General features: G+C 34.6%; 1 protein-coding gene across 1 annotated transcript in view; it reads left to right on the top strand.

Moving 5' to 3' along the window:
* The window catches only part of Madm (MLF1-adaptor molecule), a 189,397-nt gene that overhangs the window by 141,755 nt on the left and 22,780 nt on the right, over nt 1–24,862 (top strand). Inside the window, exon 2 of the mRNA XM_085957536.1 lies at nt 23,744–23,968. Coding sequence (XP_085813662.1) covers nt 23,744–23,968 — 225 coding nt within the window. The remainder of the gene's footprint in view (nt 1–23,743; nt 23,969–24,862) is intronic.

The following is a 24,862-nucleotide window of genomic DNA, read 5'->3' as shown; positions in this document are numbered from 1 at the left end:
AAACGTATTATATCCCGTCCAGCGTAGGCGCGTCCGGTGGAGCGTTGAGCGGCGCGCTCAACTCAAACGTATAACCAAAAAAAAGGCATTGTCTACGAACATTTTCACATACGGTTATACGTTTGAGTTGCGCGCGCCGCTCAACGCTCCGCCGAACGCGCGTACGCTGGACGAGCGCTTACTGTCCAAACTGACAATAGTCATGTGCGACTTATATACAATAATAACGGCGTTTCCACTACATAACGACAGCGAAATAAAATTTCATTGGTACCTACATACTATGCCATGACAACGGATACGGAACTACGTGAAAAACATGACTGCATTAAATTAAAAGAAAAACGCGCATTAAACTTTGTTCTAATTAAGGTAATAATTAATTAACTTCCGCCCTAGGGATGTCATGATGAAACAAAGTATTGATATTGAAAAGTATCAATACAATTGACTATTCGGAGTCAGACAAAGGCCAAATAATATTGATCTCGTAGAAAAGCCCATTTTCCTAAACCCATACAGACCAATGAACCCTGCCCTAGAATTCGCAAAATAACTGTAATATATAATTTAAGCTTTTCCGATATGATCATAATATTTTACTACCTCGTTTGAATAGTTTCAATATCACAAACAATATTTTTTTTAATCTTAGGAGCACAGGAATCCGTTAACTTTTTTGCATGTATACCGCAAAGCTCATATTTAAATTCTAATCATTTAAAATAGATGCTATCTGACTGCAGTTCCTACTATTTATTCAACTTGTCGTCTTCATCATCAGTCACAGTAAATGCACTGGAAATTTCCCAATTTAATTAATCCGCTACCCGAGAAAAATCGTAAAAACAGTTTTATTCTAGACGTATGCAATTTGGTTTCGATTGATCTCCGTCCACACAAAATTGGTCGCCGTTAAAACTGGCCATCCTCCACATTTGTCAGTCTGTATATAGTCAGGGGTTGTAAATTTAGTTTATTAGTTTGAAATCTTTGGTTACTTTTGTTATTCAATAACTTCTTTTGGTGACTCCGTGACCCGATTGACTCAAACTGGAAAGTTTCATATCTTAATTATGAATAAATAACTACTCCATCAACATGACAATAGATTTGTTGGTAGATTTTTTTTTTATTTCCTTTTAAGGTCTGTCTACCTACATTATCTACAAGCACAATATATTATGTATTTTTCAAATGTGTGTTAATTACACTTTTGTGTGTTATTATGTCTAAGGAATTGGTAAATTGTAAAAATTCAATATAATCTACTCTTGAATAATAAGTTTGTATTCAAAGCAATTTATGGGCTATGTACACAACCCACGATGGCAAGAGAAATACCTGGATGGCCGAAATTGAGATGGCTGGACTGCGCCACGGGAGATTTAAAAATGCTCGGTCAAAACAATTGGAGAGTGTCTGCGCTGGATCGTCCAGGATGTAGGAAGTTTTTGAAAGAGGCCAATACTCACCCAGGGTTGTAGTGCCATAAATGATAAATGATGAATCGAAGCAATTTAAGTACCTTTATATGAATAAAATGTGTTAAATTTATGAAACCACAATAAATATTCTAATACGCGTAGAAGTAAGTACCTATAGCTAGTGTAGTCTTTCTAGGGACGACTGTAATATAAAATTGATAAACAATCATATATATATATATATATATATATATATATATATATATATATATATATATATATATGTATATATATTATTTATAATTTTATAGCGTCGTCGCCGTCCTAAAATAGCTCATTATTTATTATATTTCATTTAATTATCGCCTGAATAAAATTGTCTGAGAAGTTATAATTTTTTGTTCAAATAACATTGAGTGCAAAATCTCTGCCGTGACGTCGTCTATTTTGGCACCGAAATCAGCGCATTAGAGAGAGGCGTCGTATTTTATGCACCCACGTCCGAAAATGTTGCCAGCTCCTGCTCCTGCATCAACATATCGCATCTATAGAAGGTTTTCCGTATTATGAAAGTGGTGTTTTTAATATAGGTATTTTTTTTCTAAATTCTAAATGAATGATAAGTAAACTTCTTGAAGAGTTTTCTACTAAATGCATTTCGCACTTACATAATACGTTGATAGTATTAGTTTATATATGTACAAATCCACTATCCAACATGATTGTTTTTTTTTGCTATAAGGTGCTATATGCTACTGAGCTACTGCCAAGTTTTTGTCAAGTTGAGTTGAACTGTTGAGTAGTTGAGAATTATTGCTGTTTGGAATATTTTTGCAAACATTACCCAATTTAAATCTATAGCATATTTCGTAATTTAAATATTATTACAATTTAGAACCACCCGAACGGTAATCAGATGATTTGGTAGTGTTTTTTTTATAATACCTAGTGATTTAGTTCCAAATTCGGCTAACAAATTTTGAATTTGTATGTTGGAATTACACAATCATAAAAAAAGTCTGCAAAGCGACTTGCTCGGGCATGCGGTTATCAGAGAAGAACGACATCGTAACCAAATACAGCGACCATTTTATATTTTCCGGTGTTTACAGACTTATGACCAGTAAACGGACGAGGTGTTATTATATTAAAAAAATGTATTTCTCACCATAATTATGTAATAGTCTTCATCCTTTATGTCGGTTACGAACACTAGTTAGACTATTACCATGTAGATTAAGGTGACCATTTCAAAAACAAAAAAAAAACAGGACATTTAAAATTGCTTTGATGAATGTAGGTACCTATGTTTCGATTTTCGTTCGTCATTGAAGATGACTTCGTTGTTTTGGCGCCATGGGTGTCAACAATAAATAATTAATACATTTTTACGCTTTATTGTAAAGGCTTAATTACATTGGCAGACGCGCAGATCCAACCAGATCCAACGATCCACGCCGACCGTCGTGACCGACGTCTTTACACTATAAGCAATTACAGTAATTACACGCAACGATTCGATTGCGTTAGTCCTTGCTTTTGATTGGTTAAAATAAACATAGTGTTGCTATTATTAAAAATATACGATGATCGAAAACTATTTCTGCGTTAGATTGGTGGCTACACTGAACAGTTTTCCCTCGCAATTTTACGTCAAAACTCAGTTGTCACACCTAACCTCGCAAGCGGGCGGTAGCTTCGGATATCTTCGTACGTTCTCGGCAATCTTCGCTTGAATCTTCGTTAATCGTGGCAGACGGAAACAGGATTGTTTCCAATTTACTCACGATCGTCCATGATCCCGGAAAACCACAGAAAATAGATTTTGGCAATCGTGCAGACGATCGGGCCAGACGCAATCTGCCACTGAGCATAACGAAATGCAAGAGTGAATCGGCACGCGCCAGAGTAGGGACTAGCGATACGATCGACTGGCGTCACACCCAGTCAGACTTTTCCTCTACAGTCTACCTACACCCTACCTGCCGCACTCTCGACCTCTGATCCTGGAGTCAGGCTGCACTGTGCTGTGACGTTGATGTCCGCCGACGTGTAATGTACTCGATCTTAAGATACATTGATAATTTTTGATGTTGTACTCCTAAACTGCACCGGTTACATCTCACGAGTCACGACTAACCAGACCTATGTTCAAAACTCCGTACTGTACTGGTAATATCATTACGTATGGTCACATTAATTCAGATTGATACTTTGCGTTACTCAGTTAGGTAAGACTCCTATGTTTTTATGGTATTTTAGGTGCCTATGTAAGTATATTTTAGTTCTTGGTATACCTTGGAATTATATCAGATCTGGCAATTTGCTTCGTAGATTAGACGTAATAGCCACAAAGAGTTGTCTACGTTTGTACTAATGGACATTGCCAACTGTTTACTCAAATATTTACGTTCCGCCTGCCAAACGGATAAAAATGTCGATTTAACATTATTACGTCGAGAGAATCCGTGCTAACATCTCTGACGGGACGTAAAAACTCGAGGTTTGACGTGTCTTGTAAATTATCGTAAATAAATGGTATGCGAGCACAAAAAACAGGATAATTGACGTTTTCTCGGCTTTTCGCGCATTCCTGACACTTGAAGACTTGAACACGCGTCATCTTTTCAATGTTTATTATTATAGCGTGTTGTCTTGTTATTTAATTTAATTTATATCTTCTTTTTACACAGTATTATTTTGGCATTAACCCATTGCTGAGAAATTAAATTCCTTCCTCTATCCCAGGGGTAGTCAACCTGATCCCTATCGCCCATTAGTGGGTGTTCCAGCTTTCATGGTGGGCGGTAGGGGTTTTAAAAACATTTTCGATAGTGGTGGAAATGAAAACATGGCATAATAAAATACTGCCTGTCTTATATCCGAATATGTGGAAAATGATATTCAGTTTATTGATACCTTTCCTTACCTCATATTTTGTGGAATCAGGATTTAGTGCTGTTAATCATATTATGACCAAAGAAAGAAACCGCCTGAATATATCCGAAAGAAGAGACTTTCGTTTGTACCTCACAAAAATTGAGCCAGATATCCAATATTTAGTTTCGCAGCATCAGTCTCAGGGAACTCATTAATAATTTATTTGTATTTATATATATTTCATCAGACTTCATGCTTCTATGTATGCAAATTATGAACAAAAAGATAGTTGTTTTATAAATGTGTATTCTGCCAAACTTAGCGAAAGTCTGACATAAAGTATTTGGTAAGTAATTAGTATTAACTATATGCTTTAACTTGTCTTGTTGTAACTCTGCTTTATAAATTTTATAAAGAAAAGTTACTTCCCTACTTTATAAATCATCATTATTGTGGAACCGGCGACGGTTAGAAAATTTTACCACTAACATAGATGCAAAAGTGGACGGGAGGTATAAAAAGGTTGAATATCTCTGCTCTATCCTATGGTTTGCCGTAGACAAAGATAAAATAATAGTCGAAGTGGCGTGTGTTTTATTTATATGGTAAGGAAATGATGTTGAGTTTTGAAGATAGGCAGGAGTTGCTTAGAACATAAGAGTATTATTATATTGTTAATCTCTGGAATATTTTCTACTGCACACTCATTGCTACATCATATAATATGTTAAAGATCAATAATGCAACATAAATGTAATAAATGTAGTATGTATTTGTATGGTGAACGTATTGCTGCATTAAAATTCTCCATTGCTTGATAAGTCAGCAGGAACGATTGCTATCCCTGTTTACCTTAACCCAGTCGCACATACAAAATCTTCTCGACTCAACATGGTCATAAGTCGAAACGAATGAAAAAGCAGCATCTGCACAAGGGCCGATACAACATTTTGCTATTCTAACTGCAGCTCATTTCGGGTGAAATTTGTTAGATACATGCGACAAACAGAAGTTTTTTTTTAAGTTACGTGTATGACAAATTCGGTGAGTTGCAGTCGGACGAGTTTTGGGCGTGTTGTGCGACCAGGCTCAGTTTTATGTTATATAAATAGCCACTCTAAAGGTTTTCTGCATTTATCGTGGGCAGACAGCGAAAATCGCATAACTATGCAAAATGTGTAATTACATGTCAGCCTTCCAAATTTATCGGCAATACATAATGAAAGGAACTTAACACTGTTTCAATTAAAAGATGTAATAGTAATTAATACGAATATAACCTACACACCCGGGTTATGTGAATGTATGAGGTGGACGCTTTTCGCTGTAAATATTCATATTATTTTTCCAGCGTATTGAATTCACGTATTTTATAAAATAATAATATAGGTTGCTTATGGTAATATGATATTACATAAGAAATTTAACAAACCTATAAAATGATATTCTTTATTCAAGTCGGAAATTAAATGCTATGTAAATTTGTCACATATATTATGGATTCCAGAAAGCTTTTACCGCGACTCAAAATGGGTCGCTGAAAATTTAAGTATGTACTTAAGTAGTTACTTTACTTTCATAATAGTTAATATAAATTCAAAATTATAGGCTCTACGGCGCGCCATTGTACGTAAGTATTAAATGCAAGAGATTTTTTTAGTTCTAACGTAAAGGGAGTAAATTGTTCTCATAATCACCGGGATACGTACGCCAAACACGATAACCGTAATTTATTACGTTCTGTATGGTTCACGTTTCTCCTCATATTCACTTTCTTGTGGAATCTGTCGCATTACGTATTTTATTGAGTTCATAATAGCGTTATATATACCCTTGGTAATATAGGTATATATAATATATTATAATGTGGAAACCCATTCTCATTCTACCTACCTATCTAAATGTAGGTAATAACTCTTGACGAGTCGATCGAGATATAGGTAATCAAAATACCTATTCGTATTATAAGTAATATACGATTATGTATGTTTAAAAATACACGTGACATAAACCCGAAATCAAGTAGTCGGTGGTTTTGAAAAAAAATTAAAAGCTCATATACTTCTTGCGCGCGACGTTCTCTTTTTTGTGAACTCAGCGAAATCTACTCTCATTCGGTTTTATAATTAATTCGCCACCCCAATACATTAAATTCAATGTTATAAATTTAATAAAAGGAGACGTGCATAGTAGGCGGCGACCGTTTCTCGTTGCTTAAAAATACTTTTTATTTGACCATTTCTAGTTGTAAAACTGTCACTGAGTAAAGCTTCAATAATAACTATGATGCTATATCTAATCAAGCAAAACTTAAAAATAGACTACGTTAAACGTTTTTGTTAGATGCTACCGAAAAGATTTTTAATTTTCGTAGAACCCGTTTCGGAATCACTAACTTAGTGATTATGTGAAGATGGGCCTTTCATTTCCAATTTCAACATAGGTATTCTACCTACATCTTTTAAGCCAACTGATTGTCCAGACTTGACTGTGAGAAATTTACGCACCCCTATGAATAGAGGTGCTTATAATATTAATTATATTTCAAAATAAAATTAACTGTGAAACAGTTTCTTTACCTATACGTTTTTTGTTGGATGTAGGTAGATATCTATCAGTGGCGAAGGGTGGAGGTAAGCTGTTAAAATTCAACATAAATAGTCGACAATAAACTCTGTCAATCCTACCTATTTGTTTTCATTGAAATAAGACTACAATTTACAGATAGTGTTCGATAGTTTTTTTGTAAATTCAATTAAACCCTGCGAAAACCAAGCCATAATAGATAATAGCCAAAAAAACACCCGTCTATCTATAAAATATCTAAAATTATGCAGTAAAATCATACATAACTTTAGATATTTTATAGATAGAAAAATATTTTTTGTCTACCTCTTATAGTTTGGTAAGACGGGGCTTAATGAATTAAAAAAAAACAATATTGTGTAATATGTATTCTTAATCGAACGAAAACAAATAGATATGAATGAAAAAGCATGCACAATTTTGTCGCATCGCCCAAAATATACCAAAACTATTATGGTTTGGTTAGGCAGGGTTTAATTGATTTTTAAAAACTAACCAACACCATCTGTAAAGTGTAGTCTTTGTACAATATAAACAAATACGTATGAGTAACATAGTCAAATATGTACTATTTATGGTGGATCTTAACAGCCTACCTCCACCCTTCGCTACTACTATCTATAAGATTTCGAAACCGTAAATCAAAGTATAATAAAAAATAAGCCAAGGGAAATGCAGGAGTCACCGACACGATTGTCAACATGTTCGATGCTTTCGACGCGTGATAAAGGAATCTGGTTCGTCCCAGTAGGTACAAAATATGAAAGTTTTGAATAGGAAAAAGTTTTCCCGAAAATACAATCAGTCTCGAGTCGTGCGTTTGGCATGCAAAGTCTTCTGCGCGAGAAATGAAAATACGGGAAAACAAAATATAATTCCCTCTTGGCGCTTTGTTTACGTCTTCAGACACAAGTATACCAGGAGTTACTTAAGAGGCATTTAAAACTAATCCCAACTTTGTATCACAGATGTGCTAAATTCGAGATACCTAATTACCTTATAATATAATAATTATAAATTATGATTTAGCTGTAACGCATGAGATAAAACATGTATGTAGATGACAGAGAGGAAGACATGAAGAAGGCGTATAAAATGTGGTAGGTACGCTGAAAGAAAAGATACACGTATACGAAAATTCTAAATTTGAAAAATAAACTGACACGAAAATAAAGGAATCGGGTCGTGAAAGAAAACAAATGTTATGATACTTTTATAATAATTTGACTGATCCTAAGGCAGTGCAGTACATCCTAACAAAACGGGTATAGATAGGTATAGATATTATTAAACGACATCACAATAATTGCTTTGTGACATATTGACGGAAAGGTATAAATATGTATGGTATTAGATAGTAAACACGATTTTGAAAATGATATATCTCTGAAAATGTCAATATTCATAAGAATATGCTCGAAGAATAGAAACATCATGGATGTGGAAATGTGATTTTTATCAAAATAATTTCTGTTGCAGAACTAAGAAATATCCAAGAATGTTGACAGATGGATTACAAGAACTGAATGGTATATATCAGGGATGGGCATACATGAGGTCAACGAGGGCCACATTTTGGATTTTCATATATATAAAGAGCCACACCATAGTCACGTTTTCACGTAGTAGTCTTCGCGTAGTCTTTGACAGTTATATTCATATACGCGCATTTTGTCACAACATTTAGAAAGGAAAACTCGCGTAAATACAAGTATAATGGGGAAACAAAATACCTATATATTTAATATTTTTATATTAAGATATTGGGAGCCGCACGTAACCCAACGAAGAGCAGCATTTGCCCACGTCTGGTATATAGGCAACAATGAATCAATTATTGTATGCGGTCGCTACTGCACGGTTTTGAAAATAGTATATCTGTGAACATGTCATTTTTTATAAGATTATTCTCGATTTAAATTGAAGGGGTCTCGGCCCTCAAGAGTGGGTGAATCAAACTTCCCATCAATTATTTCTGTTGCAGAACTAAGCGATATTCAAGAATGTTAACTGGTGCACTGCCACATTTTTTCTAGTATTGTATGTGCTTTTTAACTTAGAGTTAGAGTCCACGAGGAAGTTTTTTTATCCACTAAGTTGAGGTCATAGCCTGGTGCCTCTCTCGCCGTGTAGTGAAAGATAACCAGATGATGGGATGTTACACTGCAAAATGTTTTCTCCTACAAAACAAAAATGTGTTCTTTAAAAGTGTATAAAACTTTGTGTCTGCGTTTTAAAAATGGAACGAAACAAATTTCGCGAAAAACAAATAAGTTTCTTTCTTATCAATGTAATCGAGTTCTACGTTGTCAACTTCATCGAGTTCAATCAATCGATAACCCAATTCTATCCTACTACTTTATATAGGTACCTATACCTACTAATCTGAAATACTCTTATGAAAACAGTACGTAAATTCGCCAATCACGGACCCACTCACTGCTAGCCTATATACTCAATATTGCATAATATAATATGATTATATAGTACCAGTACCTACTATATTATTAAATGTACGTCAATTTTCCTTTGGACTTAATAAGAGGGGTTGATAAATAACAGTGGCGAAGGGTGACTTTTGGAAACAGGTAGGCTGTGGAGAAAACACACTTGTTAAATGTATTTACGGGAAATAAGAAGATAATCCGACATAACTACTGACGAATAGCTAGGTACACAAGAACCGATGAAATTTCAAAAGCTTTCTGATGGTATAAAATTAAGCAATTAATTTGAATTACGTATTTTCCTAAATATAAACGCAAGATACGCTCAAAATATATTGAAAATATCCGTTGTTGTAAATCTGGTCCATAAGAATTTATAATTTAACCATTTTAACCAGTAAACTAGACATTTTAAAATACTTCTATATTTAAAACACAGACTTAGATACGAGGGTGGGTCAATAATTCCTTAGAAAAAAGCATTAAAACAGTTTTTATTTTTGTATTTTTTTTTTATTTCACAACATAATCTCCTTGGAGCTCAATACACTTGGTTAGACGTTTCTCAATTTTTTTTAAACCGTCAGAAAAATAAGTTTTCGGAAGGTCCTCAAAATAAGCATTTGTCCGATCGATGACTTCTTCATTTGAAAAAAAACGTTGTCCACTTAGCCATTTTTTTAAGTTTGGGAAAAGGAAAAAGTCACTGGGGGCTAAATCTGGCGAATACGGTGGGTGGTCGACCAATTCGAACTTCAATTCTTCAATTTTAGCCATTGATCGTAAACATGTGTGAACACGGGCATTGTCCTGATGAAAGAGGATTTTTTTCCTGTTTAAATGAGGCCGTTTTTCTTCAATTTTGTTTTTTAGCTGGTCCAATAAAGATGCATAATAATCCCCTGTTATTGTTTTTCCTTTTTCCAAATAGTCAACGAAAATAATTCCACGTGCATCCCAAAATACAGTAGCCATAACCTTACCAGCTGATTTTACGGTTTTCGCCTTCTTTGGACATGGTTCGCTTTTCGCAATCCACTGATTTGACTGTTCTTTCGTCTCGGGAGTATAGTGGTGTATCCATGTTTCATCTACAGTCACAAAGCGACGAAAAATTCATCCGGATTGCGTTGCATGAGCGACAACAGGGCTTTAGAGGCCACCACCCTATTGCGTTTATTGTCGACTGTGAGCAAACGCGGCACCCATCTTGCAGAAATTTTTTTCATGCCCAATTTGTCATGTAAAATAGAAATGACGCTACCTTTTGAGATCCCTGTAACCTCAATTATCTCACTCAACTTTAATCTTCGGTCACTTAACACCATATCGTGGATTTTATTGATCATTTCTGGTGTAGTCACCTCTACAGGACGTCCTGAGCGTGGTTCATCCTTTGTTGATGTACGACCACGTTTAAATTCATTTAACCAGTTATAAATAGTTGCAAGTGAAGGAGCAGATATGCCGTGAACTAAATCCAACTCATTTTTTATTTCCTTTGCTGTTAACCCTTTTATATTAAAATGTTTAATAACAGCTCTAAACTCAATTTTCTCCATTTTCCATTTTTCCATTTTCCACAAGCAATTTTTTTTTTAAATGTACGAGAAACACACAACAACCCGACCAATCTGATTGAAACTTCGCAGCATACTGAATCGGTAGTGCCGCTGCATGAAAACAACCCGCTTACAGTACTAGTCGCGCCACCTGTCGGCTTTTCTAAGGACTTATTGACCCACCCTCGTACAATATCAGATTTCAACTGACATAATTGGCTGAATAAATTGTCTTAGTCTATGAATAAACTTACTGACAAATAAAAATCACGAGATAAATTATTTTTTTAAATTATCTTATAAATTATTTTGAATAAATGTGCACTTACGTAAAATGTAAGCGCTCCTTAAATAGCTTACCAATTTATATGGGCCGCCGCAGATGTGCTGAAAGTATGAGAAACAAACTTCATATAAAAAAAGTTTTCGATTCACGCGAACGTAATCCATACAATATGTGAAGCGAAACGATTATTTTTTACGAAATTATTTTTTTAAACCTTCGAGACATGCCATAAATGGTGCTTATTGAAATAGTGGAAAAGATCGTAAAATTATTATGACAATTATACGATAGATGTCGTTGGGCATATTGAATATATTATTATGTGATTATATTATTTAATATGTCAATATAAAATTAAAAATATTTTTCTTAAGAAGGTAGGCTTTAAATAATCGCCTAGTATGGAGTCTTCGCCACTGATAAATAATTGGTTTTCGACGTAGCAATGCATGTGTAGCAGCACTATTGCTGGCTATTTTATAGTTTTTACGTCCGTGGTTTAATAATGACATAATTAACTTAAGTAATCAAATTGGCCAACAGGTGACCGCAGGTAGACATATCAATAACATCTGGCACCGCGGTCACCTCAACAAGTTGTACCTATTCAGTATTCTTCTCCACCACTCGTGCAGGTGCACAAACTCAGACACACAAGTTATTATCAGCATTCATAAATAAGTAAAGTGCCTATAGCCCTATAATATAGTTCAGAATTTCTGTATACATACAAATGTTTTATAATTATTATTGTTCGATTATGACATTTCCTATTATACAGATCTCTGCATTTCGAGTTTCTGTACCTGTCCTGGATACACATGAAATGTCAAATTTTAACACAACGTCTTTATATAGGCACATATTATTTATATTATGATGATATAGTTGTATTAATTAATGGCTGTCTGGGGCTCTATGTTAGAACTTGCGAGTGCAAGCTTCCCGGTCGAGATGACGTCATATGACATCATTATGACGTACTACCGGAGTGATAATAGCATTCGAGAAAATAGCGAGTGGTCAGACAGCGGCGCTATTCATTGTCACCATACACATATAGGTGTATCATAATAAAATTTTCTATGGTTATTCTGTGCGCGGTCGGCATGCCTCGAGCGTGACGTCACAATTACGTCATCTCGTCTGGTGCCACACGAGACGAGAGTTAGGAAATCGCGGTGCTGAAGCGACAATTCTTCGGGTATCGATATTATATTCTCAGTGGCGTATGAAGATTGTGATAAAGAAGCATATGTTTAAGACTTTGGTACTTTCGCTACTGATGCGAACGCCACTGTAACGTGTAAATTCAACTTGAATGGATTATATATAATAAAGATGTATGCTATTGTCTAATCAAGCCTACGTAATAATAGTGTCATAATAACTAGTTAATCTTAAATTTGTATATACCCACTTTTTGCATATATTTACCCTATTTTATTACAACGTTTTTATTAGCTCATATTCTTATTTGTCCGGTGGTGGTTCTTTATCCAGTACAAAGCTTGCAATCGATTTTTAACTAACTTCCCGACTAGCTAGACATTTGAAACTTTTAGAATATATCCATAACACGATGCCAATGCATTCTTTTAATACTTTTAGCCATTTTTTAAGTAGAATTGAATTCATTTTCAGTTAATCCTGTTTTGTATGAAAAGTTATTTCGGAAGAAATCCGTAATCCAATCCACTATTATTGGTTGCTAAGTGGGTGGTCCTAGCAACTAAATTATCAATATACCTATACGTGCGTTACTATGGAAATGAAAATGACATTTCAGTATTTTATATTTGTTTTTTTTTAATTTCCTTCATATCAAGTACAAGTTTCAGCATTTGAGCATAATAATTGAACAGAAAATTTAAAAACGTTGTACCTATATAAAAAGTTCTTTTTATCTTGTAAGTATTATAGTAATATACATATTGTGCATTATATTGTACCAGGCAACATACACATCTCAATTGATAGAAAATTGTGAACTGAAATTTTGAATTGCGAAGTTCTGATCATTACTAATTTCTGTCCGTGTTTGGGACTCATAATTTCGATATGTTCCAAATTTAGTCAAACAATATTAGGTACTTACCTTTTGTTATTTTCTTATAGGATGCAAAATTATTTACTACTTTATCGTGGGCAATTTGAAGAAACAAAAAACAAGTGAAACAAAGAGCTAAATGATTTTTAAAGAGACGCCGTAAAAACAATATAATGTATTCGGCTCAAACGAATTAATTGCACGAAAATGGAGCAATGGGAGAAAAGTAATGAAAGTTAATTGGATGGCTCCGAAATGAAATCTGGTGGAGGAATGTGCGCGAATTCTTTCGGCGTGTTATGAAAAATTTGCAATAATAAAATAGGACAACGGCATGAGAAATTAGCGCTAACGACCTCACTACGAATTATTTTTATACACCCGATGACAGGGTTGCCCCAAATAAAATATTTAATTATTTATTTTCGCCACGGCTAATTTAATCACAATATATTGTTATAAAATAAATAAACGCTCACTATTTTACCCTTCATATTCAGTATTGGTGTAAAATACAACAATCATTCAATTATAACGTGACGTTAGGTGCGAGCTATTAGTTTTGAGTCAATCAAAATTATGTTGCGCATCTATTATATACACAAGACTGCTATCGGCGTTTGTCGATGGTAGTTTTTCATATTTTATATTGAAGTAAGTATTATAATTTTTACAATAAGTTAGTTGTAATTGTTACAATAACTGCTATGTTTTAACAGTACCTCTCTTGTTTGTGATAACTTTTAGAGCGAGATAGAGTGTTTTGGCTGTTTAGTTTAGACGGCTAACTTATTGTAACAAATTATAATACCTCAATACAAACATATGATAAACTACTCTCGACAACCGCCGATAGCGGCCGATAGCATACGTATACGTTGGTAAATAATAATACATATATTACGCTAGAATATATTATAACAAAGGGTTGCCAAAACTTTAACCAATGTAACAAACTACAGAGAGACTTAAACTACAGATCTGTGATTATTAAGTATTACAATTCAAAATAGCACATTAATATATGTCTGGATATGTGTACTTGTGTATAGGGATTCCAATCCCGGGATCCCGAGCTATTTTCGATACCTATGAATCCCGGGATTGATAAACATAATCCCGGGATTTCGGGATTGATTTTTTTATCAATTTTTATGGAAAGTAAAATAAAAGCGAAAATATAACAGAAAAAATACTTTTAATAAAAAATAACTACATTAGAAATAAACTGAGTTTGAATGAAGTTTGATTTATACCCATGTGTAGGTTGCCGATTCATTTTATTTTTTTCACATAAATTATTAAAAATGAGAAAGATTGGAAAAAAAACAATACTTCGCACTTTTAACAAAGTAATTCCACCATGATATACGTTTTACGGCAGTTGCATATTTGGCTGACTAATTAGATTTATGAAGCGGAAAGGCCATAAGTACGCCATGATTATTTGCCTTACTGTTTTAAATCTCGCTAATCTGTTCATTATGTCTTTACTATCAGAAACAGCAATCTCATATTAAATTCACATTATTATTTATATTACAATATTATTTACTCCATTAAACTTGTGTATTTCCAAGATTGAACGTATACAATATTAACAATAAATGTCTTAAATAGTATAAATTATACTAGATTTACTTTTGACCGATTTTATCAATGCTATTTGTAAATATAAAAATTTTATATTAACAATGGAAAAAAATGCCAATCCCGGGATTGTCAAATTGTAATCCCGAAATCCCGGGATCAGAATTTTGGCTCGGGATTGGATTCCCTACTTGTGTAGATATAACTACCGCTTACACGAATAAATTTAGATCATTTATAATTTCAATACCTATCCACAGCATACTTTTTTAAAAATAATTATTATAAAATCTTGCAACGTTCTCTCTGGGATCTAGAAATCTCGTAAAATCGTATACTTACTAATTAAAATTTGCCGTAGATCAACTGCCCATCATTTATTTTATGCTGATTACTGTTTACCTACAAAATTTATTGATTATTAATATTAACAGTTAGTATATAATATTATCAAAAGAGTATATGGTAAGTAAAACCTTTCTCCAAAATGCCATAAAGATTTAGTTATAGTCATCAAAATGGACTGTCGTTAACTAAATGTACTTTCACGCAATTTTTACATAATAGGTGTTTATCTAAATCTGTTCTCTGTTCTACATGTGTTTTATTAATGGTTTAGGACATTAAATGAATTTAATAATGGTCATAAAATTATTGTTTCTCTAGCCAATACACTTTCAAAGCAATAACTGCTTTCTTGGCAAGAAATAGTAAGTGAGAACTTACGTAAATTATAATATATAATATATATATGGTAGTATAGTAACGCTCAGTTTTTGACATGGGCATGGGCTTAGTACTTAGGCTAGATTGGCACGTAGGCAAAAGTGAAAATTACCACCACACGATCGTCTCGAAAAATAAAAATATCTTTAGTACCATTGATGTGCACGTTTTATGGTATTGGAGTATTTTAACTGTGGTGCGTTACATTGTAATTTTAATTGTACAAAAATCATAACATCTTCTTTTCGTGCCGTCTTCTACCGATGGTTGTCTACTGAATTGCAGTCGATACGTCTCTCTATCCTAGGCCAGTCTATCAGACCACCAACGCCTTGTACATTAAGCCACTTAGTCGGCTCGCACATTGGAACTCGTCTCGCCTAAAAACGTGTCGAATACGTCGATGTGACGTCATCGTTATTTAACGAAACAACATAACACGTGTTGCCAAATGGAGCTTCGCAGATTGATGGAATGCAACTGTTTCGTCTGAAAAAAACATCTGGCTGTTGCATTCGACATGTTGCATCCTTCTCGGGCTCCGAGTCTGAGGGTCGAAGTCACAAAGAATCACCGACGAATTGGTCATTCCTATACCGGCTCGCCGATCACTGCATTGAAATATCCATATGTTTTGACAGCTACGCGCGACTGTCGCTAGATAGATGTGCGAGGTTGTGTCATGCAACACTTGCCGCCCGTTCTCGGAAGTTTTGATTTATGGTGGTCAGGCACACGAGGCGAGTTGTGATGTGCGAGCCGGCTTTCGGAGGTTGCGTAACTAAGAGAATCTCCTTCTACCCGCGCCTCTGCTGCACTCTGCCTTTTCCTGCATTTTGATCTGAAGTGAATCATACTTACAAAAATGAGTTAATGATGCCATCTTGTGAAGAATTTTGTAAGCTATTAGATGGCATTAGTTTGGAAAAAAATAATGAAAATATTGTCCAAACACTGACATCAAAAAGAAAACATTGAAATTCAAAAGAAAGATCATTATCACAAACATTTGACAAAGAATATGTATATTTATGTATTTTTTTCTTCTTAATAAAACTATATATTTAAAATTATAATTTAATTGTAATTGTAATTAATATTAAATTAACGTGTAAGATAACTTTTAATTTAAGTTTAATAAATGATATAACAAGGAAGTTATTAAGTTTTTTCACTTTATCTCAAAACTGAGTTAATGTGCCAATGATCTTTCTTTCCGCTTACCATTCAGATTTTTGGTAGTTTGATAATGGTGTTACAACCGAAATAGTTTTTGACTTAAAAAATATCTTATAGAATTTAATATGATTTGTTTATATTATCATTTGTGGAATGAAATTCTACCAAGTAAATACTGACTATTCTCTAGACTGACGAATGTTAATAAATCATACATTTTAATGCTTAAGTCATGAAATTATTCGTCGTGCATTTACCAACAACCAACGGGAAAATGTGTCAAGTACACCAGTCGTGGGATACCGCCTTAAAAGCAGTGTCGCCATTCGTCAAGCATAGACATGTTGGTTTTTCTGGTTGTCGACTGGTTTCTGGGAATTTCATATTTATCTATCAGAACTCCGCTCTACGGTTTATATGACGCGTAATTCAAAATTGAGACAATTCTCTGGTTAGGTTGGGGTAGTAAGGTTTAGTGCACCGTGTGTCTATCTATTTAAAAGTCCACAATATATCCAGTAGGATGTTGAAGATGCAGGCAAAAATCACTTTATTTAGATATGACTGCCGTATGTAATGGGGAGGGCACCCATTGCTTTATATCTGGACATATGAGACTGATAGGTTCGAAGCCAGTAACATCCATATTTCCCCCCTTTTTTTAGATAATCGTAAAATGTATTTTGTTTTTACAAACATATTAGTAAAGAATTAGATAAAGCTAAAAGTGAAATAAAATGTCCGTAATAACATTAAAATTAATAAAAAAAATCATTTTTAAAGTCAGTCGTAAAATATTAAAAAAAAAAAAAAAAAAAGGTGACTGATGAATGTAATATACCATCAACCTCCGGTTTAGTTCTATTGAACGAGAAAACTGAATTAGATATTTTATGAATGATATGGATGAGTACTTGGATAATCAGAATCAAGAAAAAATCAAAACAAGTAAAAATGGAGGTTACCGACTTTGAAACTATTATCCTCATATTCAGTCATATTAGCAGATTAGAACAACAATGCTGTAAATACATGACCTGCAGATTTTTAAATAATGTATTACAATGTAGCTAGAGCTAATTTCTCAACCATGTTAATCTTATGCGTCCATCGCTAAGTCAATGATGTTAAAGGAGTTGCTGGAGGAAGCATAACATCAGAAAGTCACGCTCCTGACGATAATGATAGTTTTTTTTCTGGAATTCATAAATATTTTTTCACATTGCCAACCCTTTTTGTGTCCTTGTCATGTCTCAAGCGAAGTTGAGTGAGATGAAAATATTGGCATTCAACCCACATCCGTAGTTAGACGGAGTTTGAGGTGAAAAAAAGATACGTCCTTGACCCGCTGGTACACATTATTTTTTTACGCCCAACTTGTAAAATGCGTTACGAAAATCGAGTTTTCTCTCCTCTCGCTTTATTGTTTGTGCCAGAAAACTTCGCCGAAGATTTATAATGAATGATTGCTTTATAGTTTAGAGGTAGGGAACGTTGGTATTTTATATTACTCACTATGTAATAAAGGCATAAAAACTAAAAAAAAACGACATTAATTAAGGCCATTCCAATTTGTCGAAAAAACTACGGCCAAACAATTTTCTAGTTCACGAAATTTTGTCAACAAACTGAGAAATTCAGTAGCGTGTGAGTTGATGAAAAAGGGTTAAGACTTGAGTACATTTTTCTTGTGCTTCTGAAGGTTTTCTTTCTTTCTCAATTAATTTTATTTTTTACCAAAGTTGGCTGTGGAAATTTTTAATTGGTTTTCTTTGTTCTTTTATTTCCATAATGAATAACGTGCTGTAAATTTCTTTAGTCCAACGTAAAACATTGTTCGTTAATTTGAGTCAAACGTCAAGATGATGATAATATTATTCGCGCTCATAGAAATTAATTAAAACACACTTATTCCTATGGCACGTTTGCAATTGAGATATTAATAACAATTAATGTGTTCCACGAAGGTGGTTTCGTTTTAATGTGATCTGACACAGGGGAAAGCTTGCTAAAACAAAGGTGTTACATGTAGTCATCGTTAACGAATGTTAATTTAGTAACAATGTACAATCTCAAGACTTTTACATTACTAGAGGTAGGATATATTATTGTAAATTGCTACCAACGCTGATTTCCCGACTAGGGGTGGAGGTAGTATAGCGACTAATGTAATCTTACATATTATTATTATGATTTTAGTTTTATGTTTGATAAAACTATCGGTTCTTTTCCATTCCATGTACACGATTCAAATGAATGATTTTCTTAGTAGGTATACCAACATTTGAGTGATGATCAAACGAATTAAATGTGACAGAAAGTCGCCACAGTGAAAGTTAATAATATTTATAGCTCACATTATAGTTAGATTAAGGTAAATTGTTAAAAATCAGCGGAAACCTATGTATGAAGGACAAGGACAAAGAAAAAAACAAACATATTTTTAAACTACATAGTACTTTTCAAATATTCTCGTGTAGGTATGTTGTTTTAATTGTTGAGGCTTCAGCTTGATTTAGTTTTATGACGAGTGCTCCAAGAAATAAAGATATTAACTATGTATTCTTTTTATATAATGTACCTACAATATTCTCATATTCACAAAAAAAAATACTACAGACGTCAAACTAAAGTTATTTAACAGAATAGGAGTGAGGACCTGATCGACGGATCCCCTTCTAGAAGAGAAGAGGCGATATGACAGCGAGTCGCAGTCAAAGCCTCGGTAAAATCACAAAAAAAAAAGATATATATTTTCATTTCTAAGTTTTTTTTTACAAATTCTTTGTTTATTTTATGATTGCTGTATTTATTATTCAGGAGACTAGTCAATCCACCATTTATTATTGTTTTGTAAAAGTATAGTGATAATTAGTATTATTCCATATCCCAGCGAGAGTACCTGACAGTTTTTTTTTAATAATCTCGTGAAGTTGTGTATCGCGTCATACCGTTCATATGTGCAATGGCTATGATAGCCGTAAGTGATCTCTTTGACAACTTTACCCTAGGAAATCATTTTAATTAACTCTGTTACTATCTACGTAATCTGGTGATCATTATCACCACGTTACCACACATTACCCACATTTGTTGAAATGTGCTTGTAAAATTTAAATTATTATACTGTACACCCTCAATCTCCTCGTGCCTCAGGGCGCGAACACTTAGTTGCCGAACAGCATGTCCTAAATTATAGCGTGACACCCAACAGAGTACAGACGTCACACGGCTCCCAAGTGGGACACCGCAATTCCACCAATAGTAGAAGTTTTAACGACACATAAAACTAGTACCCGACCTTCCCTCGCCGCCGATTTCCGCTATAATTCTGCCCTTTCGATTGGTTCTTAGCCGCCGACTTACTAACGGAACTCCTCAAACTTTTGTATGTAGCGGGTGAACCTAGGCCCGCCCCGATTCCATGTGCGAAATGTGCATGGCCCGAGGGCGGCCAAGAGGTAGTGACCAGAGAACGCATAGATAATGGGAAGTGGGTTGCCTTCTGGGTGAGACTGCAACAAGGCATACTTCTTGAGTGTGAATACATATGGAATAAACTTAAACACTTTTAAAGAACCATTTCTTTTATTCAATGAATAATTCACAAGATATGGAGAATGTAATATTCCATATATTATTTAACATACATGATTTGTAAACACCTCAGATATATAACAGAAAACCGATTGCCAATAATAACGCAATTTGATAAGCATTTCATGTATGACCTACTAGTTTAAAATTGTCGCAATTAGATAGGAGGCTCGTAGCACAATTGTAGATTAAATTAATAATAAATTAATAAAGATTTAATTTCAAATATGATTTTTTCTAGGTATATTATATCTGAGGTGATTTCATGTTATGTACTTGAAGAATATGACTGTAATGTTTAATAGCTGCGGCTGTATCGTAATAATATATAATTATGTATTTGTAATATTTGAGAAAATTAAGGCTTGCATTGTATTCCTTGCGTTTTATGGCTGGGTCGTCATGAATTCATAAACCGAATTAGTCATTAGCGACTGGCTTTTGCATTTCTATCTTATTTATCTGTTCTGCGGTAGTGACCGTAATTCTTTTTAAAGTTTTTTTTTTTTAATAAACATGAAACTACAAACGAATGCACCAAACTTTAAACGCAGTTTGGTCAAATAATATAATACTTCTCACCGTTTTCAAATAAAAATGTGGCAGGAAGATATACATAGCTATCGAATATTAAACTACTTTTCGACCCCTATAATAATTAATACCAACCCTTGTGAAATTTCATGATACCATCGATAATACTAATTATTAAATGCAGGAATGTTGATAGATGGCGCCAATTACATTACCTGGGAAAGCGAGTAGGTATCTATTTGTTAACTGCGACAATGTTTAATAATTATAAGTGATGAATTCATTGATGGCTTTTTTAAATTTCGCACGGGGGCGGCTGACCCCCTTGGGGCGGGCCTGGGTGGACCGGTGAGAGCTTTTTATCGGTCGTTACGTTTCCCCGGTGTATCGAAGGTTGCGGCCAGCCCGACTTATCGGCGAATTATTTATTTTATTCCGGCGAACGCTATGACGTATCAGTCTCGCCGCGGATTACGTCGAAGTCTTCCAATCACTTTTCACGAGTTTTCGTGTTTGTTTTTTTTTTTTTTTGTACACTTATCGTTCATTTTCCGGACAGACGTATTAAATTAATCCCCTGGCAGTTTTTTTCTGTCAATACAAATTGTACCTAAATAGCCTTGTAAGTTGTACTTAGCGAACTGGACTAGTCTCTCTCACTAATCACCATAGTATTGTTAATTTAATTTAATAAAACGCAAATTTTTATCGTACTTCTTCCACTCTTATTAATTATATCTGGACCAGTTTCGTCCGCCTCAGAGGGACATTTTCAACTAAATAATCTTTAACACAACAGGCATTTATAAAAACAAATTAAAACGTATGTTTTCAAAAACAATTGTTATAGGATAGTTTTTATTTATTTAAGTATAACATAGAAACACTTTGGGCCCACGTTGGTCTCCAGTTATAGTATGTTATAGTATTTATTCTGAGTTCACAGAGATTAATCAACAATAACAGAGAATACTTCAAACGGTACTCGAAAACAGATTAACAATATATGACTCGCACGACCAAATAACCAGATGAACTTGCCAAAGGATTAGTTCAGTTCAGGTGGGTAACACATTTGAAAACTGATACCACACTTATCACTAGAAACGAATCTCGTGCTTAGTCTCAAAATAGAAGACTTGTATGATCAAAAGGGTCGGAGCTAATCAGACTAAACTGACTGGCTGTACGACTGTAGGAGATCTTGGAGAGCAATTACGGAGTCAAAATATCAATCAGACTCCGTCTACATAGTGCTTGCGACGTCCAGTCAATGGGCAGCGCCATCTATGGGTCTCTTTTCGAAGTCATGTCGCTATATTGTTTTTATAAATGCCTGTTGTGTTCAAGATTATTTAGTTGAAAATGTCTCTCTGAGGCGGACGAAACCGGTCCAGATATGATTAATAAAAATGGAGTTAGTACGATGAAAATTTGCGTTTTACTTAATTAAATTAATGACACAATGCATTTCCACCATGGATTGATAGTGAACATAATAAAATAAATCACTATAGTATAATCAACTGCCTGATTCAACCGGCGTCGATTCACTGCTGGAAAAACTCCTAGCCCTTATCCTAGCCCCTTCCACTCTGCTCGATCTGTAGTTCTTCGCTGCCGTGTGCATCAGCCGAACATAGTGAGTTCGTCGATTCAGTTGGTTTTAGCATTATATTAAGTGCAGGTGATACTAAAAATATATATAATCCACGAAAAAATTACCGTCGCAATTATTGGACGGAAAACACCTTTTACTACTTATATTATAATAGTTGGATTCAATGAATTTTGTATTATTTCTTTATTTGCATTGTGGTTGCTGCATTATCAATAAAATACTCAAATCAAAATACACTTGTAGGTACAACTCATTTAATTGGCTGTAAACACAAGATGGTATTTAATATTCTACTCGTATATGAGATACTCCAATCCGGGACCAGACCGGGAAACCCTGTAAGCCTTTTAAACACGTAGATAGTTGGCAACCCTATCTGCAATAGTTACTCTCCTAATATATTAATAATTAACACATACACCATCTTATTACATAATATGAAATATCTTTTTCCAAAACTCAGTCCACATGTCGTTTAAATTTAACGTTAATGGTTTTGTTCTCTAAAAAATAGACTATTCCGTGACGTGTGTTGAAATAATTAAAAAAAAAGTAGATTCATATAATATAATATGGAACTCTCATCTTCTATTGGTGTATTTTATCGTGTCTTTTGTTTTGAAAAAAACCCATTCTGACAATTCATGGCATAAAACAGCTGTCAAGGTGGCCAACTCGAAACTGTAAACTTAACAACGAAGTTTGTTGTTAACACAATTTAAAAGTGCCCCGTCATTTCTCGCCCACTTCCCTCTTGCTGTCGATTCCCGGAATAAATCATTGGTAGTTTAATTGAATTTACTCCCGAAACACTAGTTTTCGATCTCTGGCCGACGTAGACTCCCGACCTTCGATGTTATCATTCAATCACGTTTGTCTGCGAAATATATTTTATGATTAATGGCCTCTGCGGAAAAATCGAATCACCTCTTCCGGTTTTCCATTAGTTGGGTTATTCTTGTATTTTCGGCGATTATGCGGAGTATATTCGACAAGACGCTAGCTATGGCTGACGTAATAAAATAGTTTTTGAAAAATCGTCTACATTTTTTTACCGTGCCGTACCATTCATGCTCGGGATGAAAGCTTGTAAATTTTATACACGTAATATGATAATAAGGACTTAGTTTAACTCTACAAAATTGCGTTCGTATTTCATCATCACAATCCGGTGAGGATCTTCTCTTCCTCCACTGTGTTTCAATTTCATACTGTTTTTTGTTTATGTTATTAACCTGAATGTTGTCTTCTTCTTCAGGTGGATCAGCGAGATGTTCCCGGCATCGATTGCGCCCACCTCGCGATGGACACGGAGGAGGGCGTCGAGGTGGTCTGGAACGAGGTCCAGTTTTCCGAAAGGAAGAACTTCAAAGCCCAGGAGGACAAGATCCAGCTGGTGTTCGATAACCTCACGCAGCTGGAGCATCCGAATATCGTCAAATTCCACCGCTACTGGACGGATACCCACAACGACAAACCCAGGGTAAGGGTTATTTTTCGTATTTTGAAAAAGTAATATATCATGGCTATACCTCAGATGAGGCATGGTCTAAAACAGGGGGGGGGGCAAACTGCGGCCCGCCGGGTATTTTTTTGCGGCCCGCCATCATTAATTGTACTTCTGATTACGAATAACTTTTTTATAATTTTTTAAGAAATATTGACAATAGATTAAAATTTGAAGAATTTGTTGTTTCGTAAATGTGTTATCTCAGTAGGTACGTCTTCCTTGCGTCTCGTCTCACACTATGTAACCAATATTTTCGACGTTGAACATCGTGACATATTTAAATACTTTTAACTCCGCGTTGCAAGGAAAAAAAATATATGCCCATGATATGGTAAAAAGTTTGATTGGATTTCAATTAAAACTCAAGTTAATCCTTCGACAAATATCGAATAACAACGTGGACCACTTTCCAACTTTGAAGTTGCTGAATATACCAGAATATAAATTTGAATAATATGGTAAAATTATTAAAGCTCTGAATGACGATTTTTCACAAAGATTTGGTGACTTCCAAAAAATTGAGACAAGTTTAGCAATAGTACGCAATCCATTTTCAATAGATATTGATAGTGTACCGCATGGCCCCCACAAGGGGGGAGCTGACAGGGCTCTAGCCTAGGGGCCCGGGCTCAGGGGGGGCCCAGCGTGACGGGTCGACCAGATAAATGAGATAAACACACATCTTATTTTTGCTCTAATAGCAAAAAAAAGTCGCCTGCGGCGCTAGCTTACTTCTAACTTATTACCATTTTAAAACATATAGTTGTTGGGACGTGTTGAGAAATACTGTGTTAAAAAATCGCTAAATTACACTGAATTTTATTTGACCTCGAACACCATTTGAAAAACAATACTGGAGAGCGTCAG

The sequence above is a fragment of the Rhyacophila brunnea genome, unplaced genomic scaffold, assembly GCF_057557595.1.
Source record: "Rhyacophila brunnea isolate RB1 unplaced genomic scaffold, BYU_Rbru_1.0 scaffold_7, whole genome shotgun sequence".
Taxonomy (NCBI): Eukaryota; Metazoa; Arthropoda; class Insecta; order Trichoptera; family Rhyacophilidae; genus Rhyacophila; species Rhyacophila brunnea.
The sequence above is the reverse complement of the archived record's forward strand: the minus strand, read 5'-3'. Positions and strand labels throughout refer to the sequence as shown.